This window comes from Schistocerca nitens, chromosome 9 (assembly GCF_023898315.1).
Source record: "Schistocerca nitens isolate TAMUIC-IGC-003100 chromosome 9, iqSchNite1.1, whole genome shotgun sequence".
NCBI classification, from domain to species: domain Eukaryota; kingdom Metazoa; phylum Arthropoda; class Insecta; order Orthoptera; family Acrididae; genus Schistocerca; species Schistocerca nitens.
Genome location: NC_064622.1, coordinates 289,755,935 through 289,783,077, shown reverse-complemented (window position 1 = coordinate 289,783,077; position 27,143 = coordinate 289,755,935). Strand labels below are relative to the sequence as shown.

Genomic DNA, 27,143 nt, shown 5'->3' with positions numbered 1-27,143 from the left:
CACCATCAACTCCAGTCCTATCACTGGCATCTCCTATTCTACCAAAGACAGAGCTACCTGTGAAGGCAGTCACATTATCTACAAACAAACCTGCATCCACCATGCTGCTTTCTACATGGGCATGACAACTACTGAAACATCCTGGCAGATTAAAACTGTGTGCTGGACCGAGACTCGAACTCGGGACCTTTGCCTTTCGCGGGCAAGTGCTCTACCAACTGAGCTACCCAAGCACGACTCACGCCCCATCCTCACAACTTTACTCCTGCCAGTACCTCGTCTCCTACCTTCCAAACTTTACAGAAGCTCTCCTGCGAACCATGCAGAACTAGCACTCCTGAAAGAAAGGATATTGCAGAGACATGGCTTAGCCACAACCTTGGCGATGTTTTCAGACAACTACTAACAAGCTGTCTGTTCACACGAATGGCCACAATCAAACTGTGACCAAGAAACAGCTGAACCACCCACTTGCTGAACATGCTGTGTAGCATGATGAGGTTTACTTCAATGATAGGTTCACAGCCTGCACCATCTGGATTCATCTGGATTCTTGCTACTAGCACCAGCTTTTTCTGAATTGCGTTGGTTGGAACAGTCCCTGCAATATATCCTACGTTCCCATAACCACCCTGGTCTCAATATTCACTAGTACCCGTCTTCCATCCGCCTATCCTCTTTACTGCCCCATTCCAACAGTGCACATGCCTTCTGTCTCATCAACACTTGTACTTGTCTTTTCCCCTTCTCTTACACTCGCCTCACCTCTGCCCCCCCCACCCCCCCCACCCCGTCCCCCCCAACCACACCACCAGCACATCCTTGCCTCTTCTTGGTACTGAACCTAGCAGCCCTATCCTGTTGCACCACATATCTGCACTCTCGTGCAGGCAACAGAACATCTTCCCCAACCCTGGTTTCCCTCCTCTTTCCCTCCCCATACTTCATCCTTATCCCCACCACCCACTCCAGCAGATTGCTGTTCACAGCAGATGCAGTCACAGTTGAATACCAGCACCCGGAGACACTCGCCACATGTGTAAGTGTGAATGGGTGTTTTCTATCTCAGAAGAAGGACTTTGTCTGAAAGCTTAATGTATTAGCAGCCTTTTTCATTATGGCACTGTGTGATTAAATGCCTCCTCTTTATGGTGAGTAGCAATCTGATCTTTCCATATCGTCGTTGATGAATACTATTTAAATTGACAATACGTGAATGACAAAAAACCTTTGTTCGTTTCATTATTGTTTTACGCTCTGAGAAATAAATAAAATATGAACTGAATAAAATATGTTTAGAAATAATGCTAGTATGTCTAGGTTTTGCTGCCATTATATGTAGCATGTATTTGACGTGTATTTTTGTATGACTCTTCGAAGTTGTAGTTGTATGAAGGTAATATTTTATGAAAGTGTAGTTACTGTGTAATTCATAACTACTTTTTCTGAGTTTAAGTATGTGATAAACATTGTTTACTTGTCAGTAATTTTGTAAATCGAGCATTTAATGGTAATAAAACACTTCAGTAATAGTGTTTATAGCACTTTTGTGATATTTTCATTGAACAAACATGCTGAGATAGTCCACATTTTGAAATGATAAAGAATGACAGTGATCAAGAGGCCAGTATCACAATTTTGAGATGTTCATTGCATTTGTAGATGTATTCATCCACTCATTTGGGAGTAATACATAATGATGAAATAATGTGGTAATTTACAGGGTTTCCGGATCCGGTTTCAGCAAGTGTCACAGTTTTGTGGTGGTAACTATGTGTTAACAAGGGATATGAGGAATGTAACTATCAGCTCACCAAGATATCCACAAATACCAATCCCACATGTGGAGTGTATATACATATTCACAGCACCAGCTGGAGAAGACCTGCAGATAGAGTATGCTGAACATTTTGACTTACGTGGATATAAACCGTAAGTACCATCTGTTTATGTTGTTATTTGTGCATCAGTTCAAGTAGTTACATAAAAATTTTCACAAAATAACTGTGTGCCCATGGGCAAAGCAAGTATAATTTGTTACCCTATTATACCTGAAACGAATTAACACAGTAAGTCAACTACTATATGACAGTAACTTTGAGGTAGATGACATTAGATTCATATCATTGCCAACTAATTAAAGTTATTGTTCATAACAGTAACTGAAAACACTGGAAAAATTCTGGACCACCAAAAGCAGTGTCGGGCCTCTGTGTTTTGGAAGATAGCAGTTCAAATCCATGTCCGGCCATTGAGACTTAGGTTTATCATCTTTTCCATAAATCACTTGAGGCAAATTTTTGGATGGTTACTTTTAAAGGATACAAACATTTTCCTTCGCCATCAGAGCTTGTGCATGTATTTTAATGATCTCATTGCTAGGCCATTAAAAACTAATCTTCCTGTTTCGATTTATATGAAATCATGCTGTTGATTAATGAGAGAGTCTCATAACTCCAAAACATACATATTACGTGTAATTTATTCAAAATGAAATACACACTGAACTAAACAGAGATATCCTTTATGATCAAACTGAAAGTATTAAATTTATCACTGTTCTGATCACTCAGAATAAAATGGTACGTTTCTGCCTGACACCAAAGTTTCACATTGATGAGAGGTAAAACAGTGAATGGATGCCAAGGGTCCTTATTAGGGATGTCCCCATAGCAAAGTAAATAAAGACTAGGCCAATATCAGTTGTACAGAGTACAACACTACATTTATAGAACCATTCATTAAATAAGTAAACCATCTTTACCACACACACACACACACACACACACACACACACACACACTTTAGCACAAAGGAGTCCTCCTTGATATGTGTCCTTGAGACATTTCAACATTTTCATTTCCAAAATCTGTGGTCTGTCATGCAACGTTACACACACACACACACACACTTTCGCACAAAGGATTCCTCCTTGACATGTTTCCTTAAGACGTTTCAACATTTTCATTTCCAAAATCTGTGGTCAGTCATGCAATGTTTGCAGAACTTAGACATGAAAGAAGATCTGCAACATGTGATAATCAGTTATGAAGAGTTGATGGAAATATTATTGTACATTGGTTGCATTTGTGTGCCCATTGATTTCAAAGGAACCAAATCAGTTAATGAAATCCAAGAATTAAGAACAATGTCAGTTTAATTAAATTTCTTTCTCAGGTAATGGCAGCATATTTTACAGTGATTGCTTGCTGGGTAGCTGATGTTAGTCATGTTGCAGGAATTTACATTATAACCTGATGAAAATAAATGTAATAGCTTTATGATGTGAGATACTGAGCATCATTATGCTGGGAAGCCTACTTTGTTTTCAGCACAGTTTCATCAGATGGTGTCAGTACATTGAGGAAATACACCGCAAAAGAGGACATTGAAAGACCGTCAACAGACTTTCAAATGTTGTAATAAGGCTCACAGGAAAGCTTCTGTGAAGTTTGGAAAGTAGGAGATGAAGTACTGGTGGAATTTGAGCTGTTAGGACGGGTTGTGAGTCATGCTTGGGTAGCTCAGATGGTAGAGCACTTGCCCTTGAAAGGCAAACTTTCCGAGTTTGGGTCTCAGTCCACCACACAGTTTTGATATGCCTTAGTTTCAAATGTGTAATGATGGCAGTCAAGAAATACTATCAGAAACTTGACCAGTTGTATGGCAGCTAATAATAGAAGAGATGTAAGGTTTTGTGACATGTGTTAATGACAAGTTGGAAGTAGCAGCACTGAATACTGAACCCAGCCAGGAGGAGCTAGCATCATAAAGAAGTCTCTCTTAATCAGTAGGCACCAATTGCTACAAACCTGATCAACACTGAGCAATAAAATCAAAAACCCTGGGCTTGTGCCCCAATTATCTGATGACAACAACCCCAGTTTTGACCAACACTGATACAACCAGCTCCTTTGCCAATATGATTGCTGTCCAGAAAAACAGATATTTGGAAAACAAGGGACAACAAAATGCTGTGTTTCCATTGTGGATGAATGGGTTGTGTCAGACACTGCTATAAAAGAAATAATCAGAGTGTTTGACAACTATTGTGCCACAAGACATCAAATGAAAGGGAAATTTTGTGCTTTCCTTAAACTGTAGATGACTACGTCTGACATACTGTACAAAATTCATCATTGTACCTTTGTAAGGTCACACTCTAATGCACCTGTCTCCATACAGAGGTTGAAGCCTTTCAACCAGTTGCAGAAATCAGATACTACATGAGGAAAATATCTATGCAGGTGAGACCAACACAGACAAAAATCCTTTTTGGATTACAGTTCCTAATATGACAGGAAATCACATTGACATCATCATCAACAATCAATTTTTCCACCACAGCTTGATTCTTTAGAGCTGATCAAGCAATACTCACATTTGAAGAGGCTGAGATTGCCTGATACACCCCAGAGTTCAATAAAGTATTGAGTGCAGATCTACGAGGGCTTACCCTCGTAGAAGTCACACGACATTTGTCTTGCACAGAGTGCAAGTAAAATGTAAGAAACTGAGAAATATACTTTGACCAACATAACAAAGTGATTGACAGTTAGACACAGAAAGGGGAGATTTTGTCTGCTCATCAGTATCTGGACACCAAATATGGATACAGCAGCAACGGCTGTTCAGTTCACTAAGAAACTGCATTATACAATTCCTATCCACTTGCAGTACTTACTTCAGTTTGCTGGATCATAACAGCTTTATAACTTTGCTGTTCACTTTCACTGTTAGTTGCAGACATTCTTTTGTGTATTATTTAAAAAAATGGCACTAAGGAACGAATCACAGTAGTTACATTACCAGCTGTAACTGTCATCTGCTACAACCAGAAGCTACAGCTCTACTTAAAATTTGACAAATTCATGAAACAAACTTTTAGTTTACATGAACAAATTTACTGTAAGGGTTCTCATACTGTGTTGCTGAAGCTACATGTTTTGTTTTTGTTGTTGTTGTTGTTGTTGTGGTCTTCAGTCCAGAGACTGGTTTGATGCAGCTCTCCATGCTACTATATCCTGTGCAAGCCTCTACATTTCTGAATAACTACTGCAACCTACATCCTTCTGAATCTGCTTAGTGTATTCATCTCTTGGTCTCCCTCTATGACTTTTATCCTCCATACTTCCCTCCAATACTAAATTAGTGATCCCATGATGCCTCAGAATGTGTCCTACCAACCGATCCCTTTGTCTAGTCAAGTTGTGCCACATATTCCTCTTCTCCCCAATTCTGTTTAGTACCTCCTCATTAGTTATGTGATCTACCCATCTAATCTTCAGCATTCTTCTGTAGCACATTTATAAAGCGTCTATTCTCTTCTTGTTGAAACTATTTATCGTCCATGTTTCACTTCCATACATGGCTTTACTCCATACAAATACTTTCATAAAAGAGTTCCTGACACTAAAATCTATACTCACTGTTAACAAATTTCTCTTCTTCAGAAACGCTTTCCTTCCCATAACCTGTCTATATTTTATCCTCCCTACTTTGACAAACATCAGCTATTTTGCTTCCCAAATAAAAAACTCATTTACTACTTTAAGTGTCTCATTTCCTAATGTAATTCCTTCAGTATCACCCAATTTAATTCGACTACATTCCATTATCCTCATTTTGTATTTGTTGATGTTCATCTCATATCCTCCTTTAGAGACACTGTCCATTCAGTTCAGTTGTTCTTCCAGGTTCCTTTCTGTCTGTAATAGAATTACAATGTCATTGGCAAAATGCAAAGTTTTTATTTCTTCTCCATGGATTTTAATTCCTACTCCAAATTTTTCTTTTGTTCACTTTACTGCTTGCTCAGTATATACCGTATTTACTCGAATCTAAGCCGCACTCGAATCTAAGCCGCACCTGAAAAATGAGACTCGAAATAAAGGAAAAAAAAATTTCCCGAATCTAAGCTGCACCTGAAATTTGAGACTCGAAATTCAAGGGGAGAGAAAAGTTTTAGGCCGCACCTCCAAATCGAAACAAAGTTGGTCCATTGTAATATGAGACACAATTTAGGTCGAATGAAAGACGATACAGCTACAGTAGTTTGGTTCGAGTCGTAAGCTTAGCAGTTAAGCTATACCAGGTAGCCATTGCTATGCGTCAGGCGCTCCGTCCGTATTTATACGGGTACCCTTCCTTTTTCACGTGCTTCGTCTGGTTTGAATCGATTGCTTATTTTGCTTTGATCTGATAAGTGCCGTTTTCTTTGTTATAGGTGTTTACGTCACTCTAAGCTGAAAATGCATTACTGTACTGTGTAATGCAGTGTTTGTCGCATTTTGATAGTGCGTGTTTACGGCCTGTCGCCGCTCGCGGCATGACTTGCTTTTGTGCGCGCTACCGCCGCTTAAAAAAAAAGAGGAATCGTCTCATTAGCGAAACAATGGCAAGAGATTGCTATTTGTTGTTACTTACACTGCTGCTTTCTTTGATAATGATCAACAAGAACCAAATGCGTATGATAGAACATGCGTATGATAGAACATGTTCTGAACGAGAGTTTTGCGAAAATTTTCCTCCGTTTGAAAATCTTTGCGGCCGCTTCTTTAGTACATCAAATTCTGCACAGAAATTAGTCATCTTACATTTAAAATCTAGTCAGTTGCCGTGCTTCATTTCTGACTGTATCACTATTAGGCATAAGAATAATAAGAATATAAACATGACACGATACGTATATTCTTCCGCGTTTGCTGTTGTCTCACTCTAGTTTCGTAGTTTATTACGCAGACAGGATTTAAATGAGATAGCAACAAACACGAAAGAATACATGGCAAAATGTTTATATTCGTATTATTCTTATGGTGAAGAGAATACTGCATGTGATTCACATTTCATCAGGTTCCTATTAGCAACCATCTCTTCTCACAGGTAGTAAAAAACTCGGAACGTAGAGTTGGCCATATTGACAAACATCCCTAATAGTCTTGCCAGTCGGATTTTCGTAGTACATTGAAATTCTGCTACATTTGAAGGTGAACAATACGGAATTTGTATTTACTTCGTTGGATAATGTATGAAAATGCAGTGGTCGAAACTCGGGGCGGAGAAAAAAAAAAAAAGCTCGTCTTCTACCTTTTTTTTAAATTTATTTACTGATGCAGAGGTTTTGGCGCCAGTATTTATCTTTGTGCCCACAAAGCAAGCTTGTGTAGCACTACATATATTCGACGGTAGAAGTTAGTTGTGGCGGCACCTATCAACATTTTTCAGAACTTCCACTTGCTTTGCACTCGATTCTAAGCTGCAGGCAGTTTTTTGGATTGCAAAAACCGGAAAAAAAGTGCGGCTTAGATTCGAGTAAATACGGTAGATTGAATAACATTGGGGGTAGGCTAAACCCTGTCTCACTACCTTCTCAACCACTCCTCCCCGTTCGTGCCCCTCAACACTTATAACTGCCATGTGGTTTCTGTACAAATTGTAAATAGCCTTTTGCTCCCTGTATTTTACCCTTGCTACCTTCAGAATTTGAAATAGAGTATTTCAGTCAACATTGTCAAAAGCTTTCTCTAAGTCTACAAATGCTAGAAACATAGGTTTGTCTTTCCTTAACCTATCTTCGACGATAAGTCTTAAGGTCAGTATTACTTCACATGTTCCAACATTTCTACGGAATCCAAACTGACCTTTCATGAGGGTGGCTTCTACCATTTTTTCCATTCACCTGTAAAGAAATCGTGTTAGTATTCTGCTGCCTGTTGGATACATAAACATTCATGGTGATGTTTATGTGAAGTTAACAGTCACAGGTGATAACAGTTATCATCAAAACAGTGTGTGAAAAATGCATCCCACAAATGCCTATGCGAGAACAAAAGGAAATATTACATAGAAATTTGTCAGGACCTGTTGGAGCAATAAGAGGCTCAAGATCATAATTTTCTGAACACCTTCATTACCAGAGATGAGACATGGTGTCACCACTATGAGCCACAACCAAAGGCCATCCAAGGTATGCTGAGATTGGAATTCTCCAACATAGATGTTCAAGACAGCCATTTACAGGCAAAGTGATGGACACAGTCTTCTGGGAGAGACAAGGTGTGATTCTTTTAGACATCTTGGAGCCAACAGCAACTGTCAGTTCAGAAGCCTGCAATACTAAGCTGAAAGCCAAAATCACCAGACTCAGTCCATGTAAAAAGACAAACTTCTGCTTGCAGCAAGCTATACCACATCCACAGTACACTCCTGATTTAGCTGCTTCAGTCTTCCATCTCTCTTGGCCTATGAAGGATGGACTATATGAATAATGTTTTCCAGACTTAGATGCTGTCATCAAAGCTGTATGACAGTGATTGGCAAGCTGGTTCATGTTTTTGGGAGTGTAGCATGCAGGCTATTTACTATTCATTGTTAACAAAAATTCATAAGAAATTATGGTGACTGTGTGTAAAAAGTGACAAATTGGTACCTGAAGTTTTGCTCTGTTTAGCTTTGTTAAATAGAGCTTTCTGTATCTGTTGTAGTTTTCATGAAAATAAATGGATGGTTCTCTTTTTGGAGTGACCCTAATAATAATTACTGCTGAGAGCCAACCCCATCACTAGACACATGTAATAAAATCTAGAATATTATGAATATTATTTTAACTATTTATAAAATATGTTTACCTTTAAAATTATTTACATTAACAGAAGAAAAAATTCCCTCATGCTTGAAAATACCATTTATGGTAAATTGTTTGACTTACATTTCCTTAATTAAATATCTAAATTACCATCATCATGTTCTTTTCCTTCTTGTTCTTCTTCTTATTCTACAGTTTCCCGCCCCTGGCAGGATCTGTTCAGAACAAGTCTTTCCATATTTTTCATTCCCACATCACTTTTCTCTTTCACCTCTGTCTCTGTAATTTACTCTCTTCATCACACATTCCTTTACTTCAAGGACCCATCTCTGTCTTGGTCTTCCTCAATGTCTCTTGCCTCCTATTGTCATTTCACAGGCATGTCTCAGTATCTTGCCAACTCCCATTCTTTTAACATGCCTATACCATCTTAATCTTGTCTTTTCTGGGCTCACATCGGCTTCTCTTTGACTATTTCTATCATTGTCTCATTCCTCATTCTATACACTCTAGTGTGTGTGTGTGTGTGTGTGTGTGTGTGTGTGTGTGTGTGTGTGTGTGTGTTTGGAGCTTACAGGCATTTAACAGTGAAGTTATCAGCACCCTCACACACCTTAAATGAAACGAATGTGGATAAAATAGTGAAAATGTTAAAAAATGCACTAAAACAGCAAAGAAATATGTAAATGAGCTATACAGGAGACTAAAAAACAAACAAAACAACAGGGGAGCTAAACATAAGGCACAGGGAAATGTGACTGGCTGTCCCCTTACAAAAAAAAATAGCATGTGCCAGTCACTCTGTACGTTCTAGAATGTCCTATTCTGCCTCTATGAAATTTCATCTTACAAACAGAGAGAGAGAGATCATATTTGTAGAGTCTGTCTTGAAACTGCCGTACACTAAAAATTAGATCCACTGCCCACATTCCTGGTATGAATCCATATTGTTCCTCTCTCAGTCCTCCTCGTATTATAATCTGTAAATGGATAAATAAAAAATCTACTCACTAACTGATGCCAGGGGGATGCACTCACAAAAGGCGTTAACCTTTACAAGCTTTAGGAATCAGTGGCTCCTTCTTGTGGCAGAAGAGTTGAAGGGGAAGAAAGAGAGGCTAAGGAAAAGAAGTGGAGAGGTTTAGGGAAATGAGTAAAGTTCAGAAAAGTCACCCAGAACCCTGGGTCAGGGGAGACTTACCAGACTGAATGAGGAAAGACTGATTGTTGGAGACTGCACCGAATGAGATTTGAAAACCTGAGAGCTTAAAGATGAAAGACAGGGTAATATGCAAGACAGAGGTTAGTAATGAAACATCGTGCATGAGTTAATAAGAGTGAAAAGCCAACCACATTATATGTAACAGTGGTGGGAGGGGGGGGGGGTGGAAAACAATAGACAAGTCAAAAAATGAAAGATGTAGAAAGCTAAAATGGAGTTTAGAAAGGAGTAGTTACTGTGAAGAAGTATCATGCCAATGTAAAAGGCTGAACAGTCTTTACATAACAGCTGGTATATGACATGTCATTTCACAGGTGGCTCTCCCTTTGATAAAATATGTTTTGCCAGTTAGAGCTCTTGAGTGGGAGGTGGTAGGAGGGTGCATGGGGCAAGTCTTACAGTGGGTATGATCACAGGGGTGGAAGCCGTAGGGTAGGGAGATGGATGCAGAAGGAGCATACAGTCTAACAAGGATACTCCAGAGATTGGGAGGGCAATGACAAGCTATTCTAGCTGTGGTGGGCAAAATCTCAGACAGAACGGATCTCATTTCAAGGCATGATTAATTTAGAAACCCGTGCCCTTATCAAAATAGCTGATTAATACATTCAAGACCAGGATAATACTGGGTGACAAGTGGTGTCCTCTAAAGTTGTTTTTTGGAGGGATCAGCAGTACCAGGATTGGGTGTGATGGCCTGATAAATCTGCTTTTGAACTAGGCTGTTGGGATAATTATGTCTAGTGAAGGCTGAAGTGAGAGTGGTGGTGTATTGCTGTAAAGATTCTACATTTGAACAAAAACGTTTGCCTCTAATGCCAAGGCTGTATGGGAGGGAATGTTTGATGTAGAAGGGATGGAAACTCTCTAAATGTAAGTATTGTTGTTTGTTATTAGGTGTGATGTGGACCAAAGTGTGTAGGTGGCCTTCAGTGAGGATGAGATCAACATCAATGAAAGTGGCATAGGATTCAGAATAGGACCAACTGAAATTTAATTGGGAGGATGTACTTGGAGACTCCAGGAATTTCAACAGGTCAGCCTTACCATAAGTCCATACGGCAAAGATGTCATCAATGTATCTGAAGAAAACCAAGGGCTGAAGGCTTATGCATTCCAGGAATGTTGCTTCCAAGTGACTCATGAAATGATTTTGATGGTCATACCCCTGATCTGTTTGTATGTCTGCTCCTGAAAGCTGAAGTAATTGTTGGTAAGTATAAAGTTCATTAAGGTGAGCAAGAAGGATGTCATAGGTTTGGAATTAGGTGTGTGTTGACTGAGGAAATGTTCAGTAGCAGGCAGACCATGTATGTGGGTGTGTTGGTATAGAGACAGCTGGCATCAGCAGTGACAAGGAAGATGTGTGGTGGGAGTGGGATGGGCATGGATTTCAGATGATCTGGGAAATGGTTGGTATCTTTAATATAGGAGGGAAGTCTTTGTACTGTGGGTTGCAGGTGCTGATCAACTATGGCAGACCTACCTACTCCACTCACTGGCCTCTTCCATCATTTTTGTCCACTTTTCCGTCTATTTCATCTGCTCTCCCATTGCCACTTTCTTAGCCACCTCTTTCCTCAGTGTATTCCATTCTGCAATCAAAAATAATAGTTGTCTAAAGAAAAAACAGTACTGATGCATTGTCACAGAGATGTATACAAAATAACATTATATTAATGACTGAGGAATACACATGAAGTAGCTGCACCATGCTCACTATGACTGTCAGGGATCCTCTTTCGCTGACTATATATTATAGGCCTTCAAACACTGATGAGGTAGTGTTTTATTGCTTCAACATTGGCTTTAGATGTTTGGATTCAGTCTGTATTAATGATGTGGCCCAGCTATTCCACTTTGTTTTTGAAGAATTCACTTTTTCCTACTGCATCTGAGGCCATTTTCTTCCATTTGTGTGGAAAACATTCCAATTTTGTCATGTGCTCATCCTTATCTTGTGAATAATTGGCACATCCCAGATTGATGTTTGTCATTTGGGCCACAAATCACTGGCTTATTGTAGGAGCACTTGGTATGCAAAGTGAAATGTTTACAACTACACTTCTTGGTTTGTTCATCTTGTTCCAACTGGAGACATGCAGATTCTTATTGATCCATCTGACTTTGGTAGAGCCACAACTGGTGCAGCCCATTAGCTAGTCTTCACTGACTTCCAAATTCCTTCTTTGCCAGCCTCTCAATTTGTTCTTTTACTTTATCAATCATGGTAAATGGTACTGGTCTGGGCTTTAAATATTTTGCTATGCGTCCTGTTTTCAATTTCAGGACTGTTTTGAAGGTTTTGCAGGTGCCTAATCTGGGTGGAAAAGAGCTTCATAGTCCTATCTTATATTCTTCTCAGCTTCATTAAAGCTATTTTGATTCACCAAATTTGCAATCAGTGACTTGTTTTTGCCTTTATCTTGAAGGCATCAACCCAGTGTATGCCAAAGAGATTACCTATTTTTCATTAATTGACAACAATTAATGGAAGCTTTTTGGTTGTTTTGTTGTATCTGACTGCTGCCATTATCTTTTCCTATAGGTCAATTTGGGTACCATTGAATGTTTGCATTGTAGAATTTCTGGTGACCCCAACAGTTTATAAGCAGCCAGGTTCATCAGTGAGCAAGCTGCACCAGTATCTAGCAGGAATTTCAATGTGCAGCCATTGATTTCCCAATTGTGTTTAGATTTTCCCTGCATTTTCACTGCCAGTGGTTTCATTATTGCTGACTTCTTCAGCTGATGCAATGTCATTTGCTGCATTCTGGATTTCCCTGGTCCATGAGTTTGAATGTTGATTTGTCTTGCCAGTGAAATGAGGATTTTTATTTCTCCTTGGGTAAATGATGGATATGTAACCTGTCTTCTTCCATATGTTTCCCACTCCTGTATTTGCTTTCATTCTGGCTAAGGTTCACTGTACATTTTGGGCAAGACTTAGATTTTCCCTAGTTAGGTTCGTTTCCTTAGGTGATGATCTTTCCTTTAGGTGATGATCTTGACTGTGCCCTTCTGCATTTGTAGTGGCAGGTTATTTTAAAAACTTCAGGTGGATCTTCTGTATTTTCACCCTTGATTGATTTAGCAGTTCATCAAGTAGCATCATATGCTTCAACAGGCTGAATACTGCACTGTATCATGAGGTATATGCAGTACAGTGACATCTCTGATTGATTTGTCAGTACAAGCAGTTACTTGATGATGTACCTTCACTTATGACACACACAATTTCAGAGATTGTGCATTCATACAGTTCCCAGGCTCGCTTATAGAGGCCACCTGGGTCAGTCCCCTGGCACTCTGCAAGGGTTCAGAATGATGGGGAAGCTGTTGCAGCAGAACAACCTTCGACTCAGCATCACATGGGACAGCATTGGTTGTGGTAAGAAAAGCAACAGGCCACATCACAATGGTGGCCACTTGTCGCCCTTCCATCTTGCCTGTACTTCTTTATCGAACATGAGCATGCTGTGTGCCCCAAGGGCTGAGACTGTTTGCAACAAGTGCCGAAAGAAAGGCCACATTGCATTGGTTTGTAACTCTTCTTCACATATGGTGTACACAGTAGTGCCGATGGTCATAAGTTTTATCTAAACAATGACTGTTTCTTCTAACAAATTGTTAATTGACTTGTGTGTGTTTAATATACCACTAAAAATGCAAGTGGACATAGGAGCTGCAGTAACTTTAGTAAATGCACTAACATATGTGGACTAGGGATCCCCTCCCCTCACAAAGGTCTCATAGAAGTTGGTTAGCTACAATAAACAGCAGATTCTGATACTATGTCAGTTCTGTACTCCTGTCTCTTACAAATGTGTTGTTTGGTCTCCATCTTCCTTGTTGTGCATCATTCCCATACCGAAGACCTGTTTGAGTTAGATGTGTTTAACACTTTTGGTTTCTCCATTGCTGATGAGGTAGATTTAGTGTCATATCAAGTTCCTTATCACTGCCCCCCCTCCCCCCCCCCCCCCCATGAACCATGGACCTTGCCCCTGGTGGGGAGGCTTGCGTGCCTCAGCGATACAGATAGCCATAACGTAGGTGCAACCACAACGGAGGGGTATCTGTTGAGAGGCCAGACAAATTTGCGGTTCCTGAAGAGGGGCAGCAGCCTTTTCAGTAGTTGCAGGGGCAACAGTCTGGATGATTGACTGATCTGGCCTTGTTACACTAACCAAAACAGCCTTACTGTGCTGGTACTGCGAACGGCTGAAAGCAAGGGGAAACAACAGCCGTAATTTTTCCCGAGGGGTTGTGGATTTACTGTGTGGCTAAATGATGATGGCATCCTCTTGGGTAAAATATTCTGGAGGTAAAATAGTACCACATTTGGATCTCCGGCCGGGGACTACTCGAGGATGTCGTTATCAGGAGAAAGAAAACTGGCGTTCTACGGATCGGAGCATGGAATGTCAGATCCCTTAATGAGGCAGGTAGGTTAGAAAATTTAAAAAGGGAAATGGATAGGTTAAAGTTAGACATAGTGGGACTTAGTGAAGTTCGGTGGCAGGAGGAACAAGACTTCTGGTCAGGTGAATACAGGGTTATAAATACAAAATCAAATAGGGGTAATGCAGGAGTAGGTTTAATAATGAATAGGAAAATAGGAATGCAGGTAAGCTACTACAAACAGCATAGTGAACGCATTATTGCGGCCAAGGTAGATACAAAGCCCATGCCTACCACAGTAGTACAAGTTTATATGCCAACTAGCTCCGCAGATGATGAAGAGATTGATGAAATGTATGATGAGATAAAAGAAATTATTCAGATAGTGAAGAGAGACGAAAATTAAATATTGTCACGGGTGACTGGAATTTGATAGTAGAAAAGGGAGAGAAGGAAACGTAGTAGGTGAATATGGATTGGGGAAAAGAAATGAAAGAGGAAGCCGCCTGGTAGAATTTTGCACAGAGCATAATTTAATCATAACTAACACTTGGTTCAAGAATCATAAAAGAAAATTGTGTACATGGAAGAAGCCTGGAGATACTGACAGGTTTCAGATAGATTATATAATGGTAAGACAGAGATTCAGGAACCAGGTTTTAAATTGTAAGACTTTTCCAGGGTCAGATGTGGACTCTGACCACAATCTATTGGTTATGAACTGTAGATTAAAACTGAAGAAACTGCAAAAACATGGGAATTTGAGGAGATGGGACCTGGGTAAACTGAAAGAACCAGAGGTTGTAGACAGCTTCAGGGAAAGCATTAGGGAATGATTGACAAGAATGGGGGAAAGAAATACAGTAGAAGAAGAATGGGTACCTTTGAGAGACTAAATAGTGAAGGCAGCAGAAGATCAAGTAGGTAAAAAGACGAGGGCTAATAGAAATCCTGGGGTAACAGGAGAGATATTGAATTTAATTGACGAAAGAAGAAAATATAAAAAATGCAGTAAATGAAGCAGGCAAAAAGGATTACAAATGTCTCAAAAATGAGATTGACAGGACGTGCAAAATGTCTAAGAAGGGATGGCTAGAGGACAAATGTAAGGATGTAGAGGCTTATCTCACTAGGGGTAAGACAGATACTGCCTACAGGAAAATTAAAGAGACCTTTGGAGAAAAGAGAACCACTTGCATGAATATCAAGAGCTCAGATGGAAACCCAGTTCTAAGCAAAGAAGGGAAAGCAGAAAGGTGGAAGGAGTATATAGAGGGTCTATACAAGGGCGATGTTCTTAAGGACAATATTATAGAAATGGGAGAGAATGTAGATGAAGATGAAATGAGAGATATGATACTGTGTGGAGAGTTTGACAGAGCACTGAAAGACCTAAGTCGAAACAAGGCCCCGGGAGTAGACAACATTCCATTAGAACTACTGACGGCCTTGGGAGAGCCAGTCCTGACAAAACTGTACCATCTGGTGAGCAAGATGTATGAGACAGGTGAAATACCCTCAGACTTCAAGAAGAATATAATTATTCCAATCTCAAAGAAAGCAGATGTTGACAGATGTGAAAATTACCGAACTATCAGTTTAATAAGCCACTGCTGCAAAATACTAACGTGAATTCTTTACAGACGAAAGGAAAAACCGGTAGAAGCTGACCTCTGGGAAGATCAGTTTGGATTCCGTAGAAATGTTGGAACACGTGAGGAAATACTGACCCTATGACTTATCTTAGAAAATAGGTTAAGGGAAGGCAAACCTACATTTCTAGCATTTGTAGACTTAGAGAAAGCTTTTGACAATGTTGACTGGAATACTCTCTTTCAAATTCTGAAGGTGGCAGGGGTAAAATACAGGGAGCAGTTATAAGAGTCGAGGGACATGAAAGGGAAGCAGTGGTAGGGAAGGGAGTGAGACAGGGTTGTAGCCTCTCTCTGATGTTATTCAATCTGTATACTGAGCAAGCAGTAAAGGAAACTAAAGAAAAATTTGGATTAGGAATTAAAATCCATGGAGAAGAAATAAAAACTTTGAGGTTCACCGATGACATTGTAATTCTGTCAGAGACAGCAAAGGACTTGCAAGAGCAGTTGAACGGAATGGACAGTGTCTTGAAAGAAGGGTATAAGATGAACATCAACAAAAGCAAAACGAGGATAATGGAATGTAGTCGAATTAAGTCAGGTGATGCTGAGGGAATTAGATTAGGAAATGAGACACTTAAAGTAGTAAAGGAGTTTTGCTATTTGGGGAGCAAAATAACTGATGATGGTCGAAGTAGAGAGGATATAAAATGTAGACTGGCAAATGGCAAGGAAAGTGTTTCTGAAGAAGAGAAATTTGTTAACATCGAGTATTGATTTAAGTGTCAGGACGTCGTTTCTGAAAGCATTTGTATGGAGTGTAGCCATGTATGGAAGTGAGACATGGACGATAAATAGTTTAGACAAGAAGAGAATAGAAGTTTTCGAAATGTGATGCTACAGAAAAATTCTGAAGATTAAATGGGTAGATCACATAACTAATGAGGAGGTATTGAATAGAATTGGAGAGAAGGTAAATTTGTGGCACAACTTGACTAGAAGAAGGGATCAGTTGGTAGGGCATATTCTGAAGCATCAAGGGACCACCAATTTAGTATTGGAGGGCAGTGTGGAGGGTAAAAATCGCTAAGGGAGGCCAAGAGATGAATACACTAAACAGATTCAGAAGGATGTAGGTTGCAGTAGGTACTGTGAGATGAAGAACCTTGCACAGGATAGAGTAGCATGGAGAGCTGCATCAAACCAGTCTCTGGACTGAAGTCCACAACAACATCTGCAACTGGAGTCGCTCTGCTCTGAGTTTTTGTTACTGATTTCCCCTGAGCTTGGTTGTGTTACATGTTTTCAATCGCACATAAACCATGAAAGAGTCCTTCCTGCTCCATTGTTTTGGGCGCAGCAGGTGCCTGTCATGTTGCACAACTCTGTCAAGGCTCGAATTAGACTGTTTGACATAACTCTGTGTCATTTATCCTATTTCTTCCAGTGAATGGCCTACACACTGATCATCATTAAAAAGCCGACAGGAATCTTTGCCTCTGCAATGACTTCAGAGTCATGATTAATGCACAGTTCCTGATAGATACATACGCTTTGCCTCATCTTGTTGAGTTTCTCACAAAATTATCAGTGGGTCACTACTTTTCCAAGATTGATTTGTCAGAAGTATACCTGCTGCTTCCCATGGATGAGGCCATTACATGCCTTCTTGTTGTCAATATACCTTTTGCCTATGCCAATAGCAACACTTGCCTTTTGGTGTCATAACAATTTTTCAGCACTTTTTATAAATGCTGACAGCCTCTGTGACTGGTTACATTACTTACCTTGACAATATTATTGTTTCGTGTTCTTCCACTGATGATCACCTTTGAAGTCTCTGATCTTCGTTTTCTGTTTTGCAGTCTGTGGGCATCAAGTGCAATCTTGCCAAATATCAATTTTTTCAGCTGTCAGCTGAGTACCTAAGTTTTGAGGTTTCTCACATGGGAGTCTAGCTGTTGTGTCACCATGCTGATGCCATTGCAGCTTTGCTGTGGCCAACCTCCAAGAAGGAATTGCAGGCATTTCTAGGTAAAGTTGCATACTAACCTAAGTTTTTACCTAATATGTCCACTGTTGCTCAGCCCTTGCACGTGCTTTTGTGCAAAAATGTGCCTTTTTTCTGGTCCACAACTTGTGACCAAGCATTTCCTTTGGTTAAATCTAAGCTACAATCTGCCCCATGTCTGACCACTTTTCAGGTGGGTGAGTATCCCCCATTGGCTGCAGATACTTTTCAGAACAGTCTTGGTAGGTTGTACACGCAAACAGATCGGAAAGACCCATCGCTTACGCTTCAAAACTTTAACTCTCAGTCAGGAGCAGTATTCTCAGATTTAAAAGGAGACTTTAGTGATTGTGTTTGCTGTCAGGAAATTTCATGTCTTCTTGTATGTTTCCAAGTTCCATTTAATCACATATCACAAGCTGTTGGTTGCTCTTTTTAACCCTTCGGCATCCATGCCAAACAAGACTGCATTGTTCGCAGTGGTGAGCTCTCTTCCTCTCCCATTATCATTATCAGATCCATTACTGGCTGATGGCGCAACATGTCAATGTTGATGCCGTATCTCACCTTCCAATCAGGCCAGACTCACCTTTCAATTAGAATGAGTTGCTTTGTTTCTACATAGATGCTGAGAACCAGAATGTGGTCAATGGTTTTGAAATTACTATAGCCCATGTCACATAGGATATCATTTCCGCACGTGGAAGCAGAGCTGTAAGGAAGCATGGAGGGATGAGAACGGCGCACGCGCAGCAGCAGAGAGCGAGCAAACGAAGTCCATGTCGCCGAACTGCATTGCTACGAACAAGTCAGGCACATTTGCCTATGGTACATCATATTATACATTCAATAGTACATATTAATACCAATTTCAATCAATCATCATGAGAGAAATACTAATTCTTGATGACGTTGCGTCCACTGCTCCACAGATTTACTCTGCATGACCTCGGGAGCTGAGAACAGCTGACGCAGCCTTGCGAAGACAGTTGTCTAATTGCTTGCAATAATTATCATTTATTGCGATTTGAACTGTATTATAAGTATAAATTTACAACAAAATTAACTACAAGCACAAACCGAAATCATTATATTTCCTTGGACAACTGCTTCTGCTCAACACAATTTTTAAAAATGTGTAAGGTGTGTGTGTTTGTGTGTGTGTGTGTGTGTGTGTGTGTGTGTGTGTGTGTGTGTGTGTGTGTGTGTGTCTGTCTTTGACTATAGTTAAGTATAATCACTGAGTGTAAAAATGAATTAGTTGCAGAAAAGACTAATGTAAAAGAATATCTTAAAAATGGTAAGTAAGTTGTCATATTGTTCACTGTTAATGGGCATTATGAGTGTAAACTAACCCTTTCAGCATTACAGTAAGAGACTGCAATTATAATCCATTGAACAAGCAAACAATTAACAAACATCTGCAAATAACTCCAGGCAATGCTGACCAATAACATCAAAAACCACCAGTATCTCGACAAGTAACAGTTACTGTAATTTTAGGGCCTTATCCAGCTCGTGCCTTGAAAATGACAGGGCTTTATATTGGAAATATCTGGTTGCTAGAACATACAATATAATGGTAAAAGCTTAACTTCTCTTAGGGCAATATATTGAACATTATAGTCTGCATAATTCAAAGGATGCAAAGTCCTAATCAAAAAGGCTAGGAAATTCTCAATATTGCACAAGCAACTGATATGTTGACAAACACATTTTTTAAATCATGAATGTTTAAAACTAAGAAATATTATTATTTTGTTCCAAAGTCTATATCGTAATACCATCATCACATCTATTTGAAACTGTTTCCAAACAATCTGATTGTAAATTTACAATGACAACTTCAAGGCTTATACCCATCATTGCTTCCCTGTCAAACTCTTCTTTCTGAAGCTTTTTGGCAAGCTGCATAGACTATGCCCAAGCTACAGGTGGAACATTGTCTATTGCCTCATGCACAAGCATTTCAGTGTAAAATACGTTATCTTGAACGTTTTGTTTGTGTTTCCACATAGCCTTCACCCTTTGCCCAAATTAATTCTATGGGGCTACACTGACAGTGACACATGAGTAAATGTTAAACTGTATGACCCCATTCATGTGCAAGGAAACCATGTTTGTACATTGTCACATGACTTGTACAAATTAACGAGCTGCAGGAGATCAGCTCGAGTCTGGTTTATACATACTTAATATTTTTATTTTTAAGCCGGAGAAAAATATCCACTTTTCTCGTGTTCGTGCTTTGTGTTTTCTCTGCACCAGTTGAATTATAACTGGCAATGGCCGACTCTGAACAAGGTATGACAAGAATTGTAAATCACGTCATGAAACTGACAGCATTTATTTCCAAATGGTGGTCGCTGCTGTTTTTCTTACACATAAATACAAGTATATTCTCAGAAACAGAAGAAGAGTCAGCATGCAGAATAATTATTCAAGAACCTATTCCTATGAGAACTTGAAAACCGTCAGTACCATCACTCATTTTTCAGCATGTCTTCCTGGAATGATTGTTTCATCAAGGTAATAGACTGTTGGCCTACCTCCTTCTCTTGTATAGTAAATCTTTATTTGGAATATAGTTTGTGCTGCACCTATGTCACTTCTGTGAACTAAAAACTCTCTTCTTAAAATGTCTGGATCAACCATCTTTTAAAATTCTTTACATTGATCAGGTGTTTACCATTGAAGCCAATTTTCTCTGGCGTAACTGTAACACATTTTTGTTTTGTCAGGCATTCATCATTCACATGGAGCACTTTAAAAAACCGTTGTAAAAACCATTCATTTGTGTTACAGGTTCCTTGCAATTTTGATGCTTTCCAGGTGACACAAAACTGACTTTTTCTACAGTTCCTACTGTTCTGACACTTTCGTTTACAATTCTCTTTACACTTCTCTTGCTGACACCATATGGTTCTCGAGTCTGTTCATGTGTCTTTGAATGTCAACAGTAGGAGACCTGCTTTCAAATTCACGTACGAGAAAACTATAAATGCAATAAATAATTCCTCTTGCCTGCTTTTGAAGCACTTCACATTTTTAATCGTACTTAAACATTTTTCGGTACACATTCACAGCTATACAGCTGCAAGAAAAAAAAGAAAATGAAAAACAAAACTGACAACTGGGTGAATAATTTGGTTGTCGTGAAGTACAGCAACAGTGCAGCGTGTAGGAGTAAGATTCTCACTGTCTACCCTGCTTGCCAAGAGAATTAATAGTATTGGTTGCCAGTGGCTGGTGGAGAGGGATGTGCAGAACGGCTGAAAACCGGGCTGCTACGTGACACAGACTTAAGCGCCACTATAATGTCGGCCATCCTCACGGATCCTGTACTTGGTCTGGTTCTCTCTTTTGTGCTGCAGGACTGGCCAGAAATATCCCCAGGCCATTCCTCTGGTCTCTTGCATAATTACTTCTCCCTCCAGTGCTGCCTTCCTTTGTTTGATGAGATTCTTTTGTTACCTGCAGAGGATCCTGCTCTCCAGGTTGTGATTCCTGCTTCCTCACATTGCCATTTACTGCAGCTTCTGCATGTCGGTCATTGATGGACCTCTCACACCAAAACCTTCGCCCACTGGCATGTGTATTCACTGGACACAGATGGGGACATTATGTGGTTTATCTTCACTTACACTCACTAAGTTCAACAACAGGTGGCCTCATGGGAATCTTTTACTCCCTGGCCAATGCCACAGCACCAGTGTTAGTGCCTACATGTTGATTTTGCTGGGTCCTTCCTAAATCAGTGTTGGGTCATTGTAGTGGATGCCTGTTTGAAGTTTCCCTACATGATACATTGTCTTTCCATGTCCACGGTGGCTTCTATTTCAACCCTGTCTAAGATTTTTCCAGATGAGGGACTTCTGTATGCTGTCATTACTGATAACAGCCTGCAGTTTGTTTCTCAAGAATTTACACCTTTTTGTCAGGCTAGTGGTGTTCACCATATCATAGCTCCCACATTTCATCCTTTTTCTAATTTTGAGGCTGAAATGCATCATCTGAACATTTAAAACTCAGATGTGGAAGCATGTATCTGGCAGGTTGCTTAAAGCTGCTGTAGACTATTTTTGGAGCTTGTACAATTTCATTCTGATGGAGGGCAAGATCTCAGCAGAGCTGCTACATGGGGGCCAACCACTAACTGTCCCTCACCTACAGCATCCAGTGCTATGTCTGCTGACATTGTCAGCCCCTGTGATGGTTCCTGCTGGGTGTGCTTGTCTGTGCTTGTGTATTCAACTGCCAACTGAACTGGGTTCCTGCCGCCATTGAGTCTCACGGGAGATGGCACCTGTGGGTTGTCGGCACTCCTTATGAGCAGACAATCTGTCACTTTGGCCAGCTGTGGCCACGGGTGGCAGGCCTGTCTTGCCCCCCCACACCAACTGCCATCAATGCCTGTTCCTGTCTGGCTCACGCTGCAACAGGAATCACTGCATGGCAGATTGTTGTCTGGGGTTCCTCCCCCACTCCTTGACTGTCATTGATGGTGCAGCCCTAGCTTTACCTGACACCACAACTTCCCTGCCTCCTTTGCTGGATCCTGTGTGGCCGTTATCTCCGATACTCCCCCTGACACCCTGGTGACGACCACTGACCACGACAAGTATGTTGCTATGGAGATGCCATCCCTGGTCATGCCCTATGGCCTATCACGAGAAAGGTGGGGGGGGGGGGGGGGGCATCACACCAAACTGTCCCCTCATCAGTTCTGCCCCTACTTATGGTTTCCTGTCCACCACATGTTGCAGCAGCCACTGCTACTGGGTGATGAAATGGATATCAGTGCAATCATTGGTGTTTCCCATGATTCATAATTTCAAACCCTTGTAAGATCAGTGCCTTTGTTCCCCCTGTACCATGTCTTTTCATGTGCCTAATGATTTTATGTATATATGTATCTGGTTTTCCCTTCCCTTAGAAGGGAGGAGACACGTACCTTCACTCATCATGTGCATGATTTCTGGGATCCTGTGTCTGTACAGTTCACAGGCCCACTTCCAGAGGCCACCTAGGTTGGTCCCCTGGTAAGCTCTGGTGAGCTGCCAAAGAAACAGTATTACTTACGCAATCACAGACAAGTGATCATCCTATTCTGTATCCTGTATTACTCTTGTCCAGCAAGTGTGTTCAGTGGTAGACAACCTGTACTTCATTGTATCTTAAAAGTTGCTCTATAAAGTAATATGTTCCATAAGTTGTATTTGTTCATACTATCACTTGTCCATTATTTTCATGTATGAAATTGAAATCCCTTCCAGCATCACATAAATCAACCACCCATTCTTCATATGTCTCCCCAGGTTCCATTTTTGTGCTTAGGAATTTGTAAGTGACCGCCAGTAGATGCATTTTTGCATTAAAATGGGTTGAGAGGTGCTTAACCAGCTCTGAATATTTTCTTACTGATGTTCTTTTATCTTAAGACCTTCATCAGCAGGTTGAACATGCCAGTGCTGATACACAACTGGAAATACACTCATTTATGGTCACCAGTTGTGTCCTGAGATGTTGATTGAGGTGATACAGATATATATCCCATTGTTCCTATGAATGCAGGAAAAGGCTTTTTGCCTTTACAAATGTCTGCTTGTGTCTGTGTATGTGTGGATGGATATGTGTGTGTGTGCGAGTGTATACCTGTCCTCTTTTCCCCCTAAGGTAAGTCTTTCCGCTCCCGGGATTGGAATGACTCCTTACCCTCTCCCTTAAAACCCACATCCTTTTGTCTTTCCCTCTCCTTCCCTCTTTCCTGATGAAGCAACCGTTTGTTGCGAAAGCTTGAATTTTGTGTGTATGTTTGTGTTTGTTTGTGTGTCTATCAACCTGCCAGCACTTTCGTTTGGTAAGTCACATCATCTTTATTTTTAGATATATGACCTTTGATATAGTTTGACTGTGGCCATTCATGTCACTGAATAGTTATTGGCGGTACCAATGTAGAATTCTGTGCAACTGTTACAGCAAAGTTGATATACGATATGTGTATACCTTCAATAGGATAGTGAACATCAATGACACATGACTGTAGTTACTGATTGTGTCCACAGAGAAAGAGTCACTGCTCTCATTGATCCTCACATACTATATGCAAGACAATGTCATGTCCCTCTCCACCAGAATTCCCAATTTCGTATTTCTATGGTCTTCATGCCATTGAACATCATCTCTCAGTGACTGATGGGGTACAAACCATCAACCTCCTTCATAGTAACCATCAGTATCTTACCCATGTTTACTTTTCCAAAATAACACATACAAATAAATTTATGCCGTGTGATACTCACTTAAATAGCTCCATCGTATACCAGTCTTATGGAGTCATTTTGAGGATTTTTCCCAGCCAATGAGAATCCCAAAGCCCCACCATAGTCAAGATGACATTTATTAGCTATATCCATGATGACAATACTCAATCTTTATTATTCAAGAATCCAAAACAGCTATCAGTAGCAGATAAAGAAGCAGGTATTGACTATAACTAAGGAGACAGCAGATTTTTCAAAGTAGGAGCTTTCTTTGAAATTTACTTGATTACACTAAGCTTGCATAAGTCATGCATGAGGCTTCTATCATTTTCTTATTCATTGTTAATATATACCTTGACTCTTTCCACATCCCTGAGGTTTCGCCTTCTTGATGCTATCTGCACAAAATAACATATAAATAAATAAATGAGTGACACCAATACCTTGACCCTTATCCATTTCAACTTGTCCTCCTTGGTGCAGAAGGCCACCTTCCTGGGTGCTGATTTCTACCACATCGATCGCTCGTTAACTAGCTCTGCTCACATCAAATGCACCAGTCACCAGCAATACTTTCACTTTGACAAGATACCCCCATTCCAGTTCAAGAAGTCTCTCCCATACAGCGTAACAACCATGAACATCCAATTTTCAATAACAAGTAATCCATCTCCCAATAAGATTAGATTTTCACAAACCAAATCTTCTCTCCTAAGCTTCTCCACGAGCAATCTGCCAAGCCATATCTACTAAAACATCTAAAATTTCTTACATATCTGATGATCAGTCATGAAGAAACATTCACATTGTTGCTCAGTACTTCCAAGGTCTGTGACTTCCTAGCATTGTGTCCTAAAATGAAGAATGTCTTCTCTGCAGTCCTTCCCACACCTCCTAAAGGTGTACTCCGCCACTCATATAATCCATACAATATTCAATGAGTCCCCTTACATTTTTACAAAAACAGTGAAGGAAACAACATATATTTGATATGCATAATTTTGTTGCTTTTTAGTAAATTATTTCTTAAAACTCATGCACTTTGGCATGTGCTGGAATATAGTCAGATAACATTTTTCTCACTGTAATGTTAGTACCTCAAAAGCATGGTTTTTGAAGGATGCAGCAGCTTCCAGAGGTGATGAACACTCTCCCTGCATTTTTTGTTAAGTATAAGAGAACAAAAAGAAGTAATTAATCATATATAATATGAATATGAACATTTAGCAACAGATTTGATGTTTTTCTCCATCAGGCATTCACTTATTTGAAATTCTCTCTAACAATTGTCATTGTCATGACTAAGAATGACACAAAGTTTTCAATTGCAACAATACCAAAGAAGGAAAGTTGCTACTCACCATATAGCAGAGATGCTGAGTCGCAACAGGAACAACAACAAGATTCACACAATTATAGCTTTCAGCCATTAAGACCTTTGTCAGCAGTAGAACCAAATAAATACACGCACACACACAAACTCACGTAAACGCAACTTGCACACATGTCTGCAGTCTCAGAAAGCTGAAACCACACTATGAGCAGCAGCACCAGTGCATGATGGGAGTGGCAAATGGGTGGGGTAAGGAGGAGGCTGGGGTGGAGAGGGGGAGGGATAGTATGGTGGGAGTGGCGGACAGTGAAGTGTTGCAGTTTAGAGAGGGGGCAGGAGAGAAGGTGCAGAGGGGGGAGGGGGTAATTAGCAGAAAGGAGAAAAATAAAAAGAAATTAAAGACTGGGTGTGGCGGTGAAATGACGGCTGTGTAGTGCTGGAATGGGAACAGGGAGGGGGCTGGATGGGTGAGGACAGTGACTAACTAAGGCTGAGGCCAGGAGGGTTATGGGAATGTAGGATGTATTGCAGGGAAAGTTCCCACCTGCACATTTCACAAAAGCTGGTGTTGGTGGGAAGTCCATATGGGACAGGCTGTGGAGCAGTCATTCTTGATGAGGGATATCATCTTTGGCAGCGTGTTCATCAACAGGGTGGTCCACTTATTTTTTGGCCACAGTTTGCCAGTGGCTTTCATGTGGACAGACAGCTTATTGGTTGTCATGCCTACATAGAAGATCACCGTTTAACAATCAGAGCAGTGTCTGAGTTAAAGGAGTTGACAAGGAAAGTGTCGAACAAATTTACCGATTTTTTCAATGTTTGCATCAGTTTTTGCTGACAATGGTCTGCCAGTGCGAGTGTCATCACTGGTGTCTTCGCGGCCATCTTTAAATCGTTTAAACCACTCAAACACTTGTGTTCGCGATAAACAATCATCGCCGTACACTTGTTGTAACATTACAAACGTTTCACTTGCAGATTTTCCTAGTTTGAAACAAAATTTAATGTTAACACGCTGTTCTTTCTGTACACTCAACATTTTCCGACGCACAGACAAAACGTCAACTACTTAAAACAGATGCCACGGGCAGACTGAGTGCAGGAGGCAGATGAAACTGGAGCAGTAGGCGGAGCGAGAGTCACGTGACAGGCCACGCGACTTTCAGCCTTATTGCATTCGTTTTATTGTTTCACCAGTACTAGTACGGTTTTTTTCTAGCCACACCTCGTATTCTCTCCCCTTTTTATGTATAGTGTCAATAATTGTCATTTTTTTCATTTTTGTTATATTATTTGATTCTAATTATGTGAGTACACAATTTACTCTCATTTGGTTATACTTTCCTCATATAACATTCATACAATAATAGATTCTGTTTTCATTTATGGCATAAATTGACATACATTTCTTTTCAATTTACAATGACATCTTGTCAGACCATATTTATCAATTCAAAAGAATCAAAGAAGTAAACAGTAGTAGTTACAAGAGATAATACATGCTGCTCAGATAACTATGCATGAATTCGCCTCTCTAGCATTCTCTGGGAAGGATGTGTGTGAGTTGCGTTTTTCATCAGTTTGAGTGTGCATATTTGTGTCTATTCTTGACAAAGGCCATTGGCCAAAAGCTTTAAGTGTGAAAATCTTTTTGTTGTGCCTATGTGCAACTCAGCATCTCTACTATATGGTAAGTAGCAACTTTCCTTCTCATAATATTGTTACATT

The 27,143-nt window shown here is 40.2% G+C and overlaps 1 protein-coding gene across 1 annotated transcript in view; it reads left to right on the top strand.

Annotated features, from left to right (window-relative positions):
- The window catches only part of LOC126204186 (cubilin-like), a 1,516,445-nt gene that overhangs the window by 1,014,939 nt on the left and 474,363 nt on the right, over positions 1-27,143 (top strand). Inside the window, exon 44 of the mRNA XM_049938590.1 lies at positions 1,724-1,932. Coding sequence (XP_049794547.1) covers positions 1,724-1,932 — 209 coding nt within the window. The remainder of the gene's footprint in view (positions 1-1,723; positions 1,933-27,143) is intronic.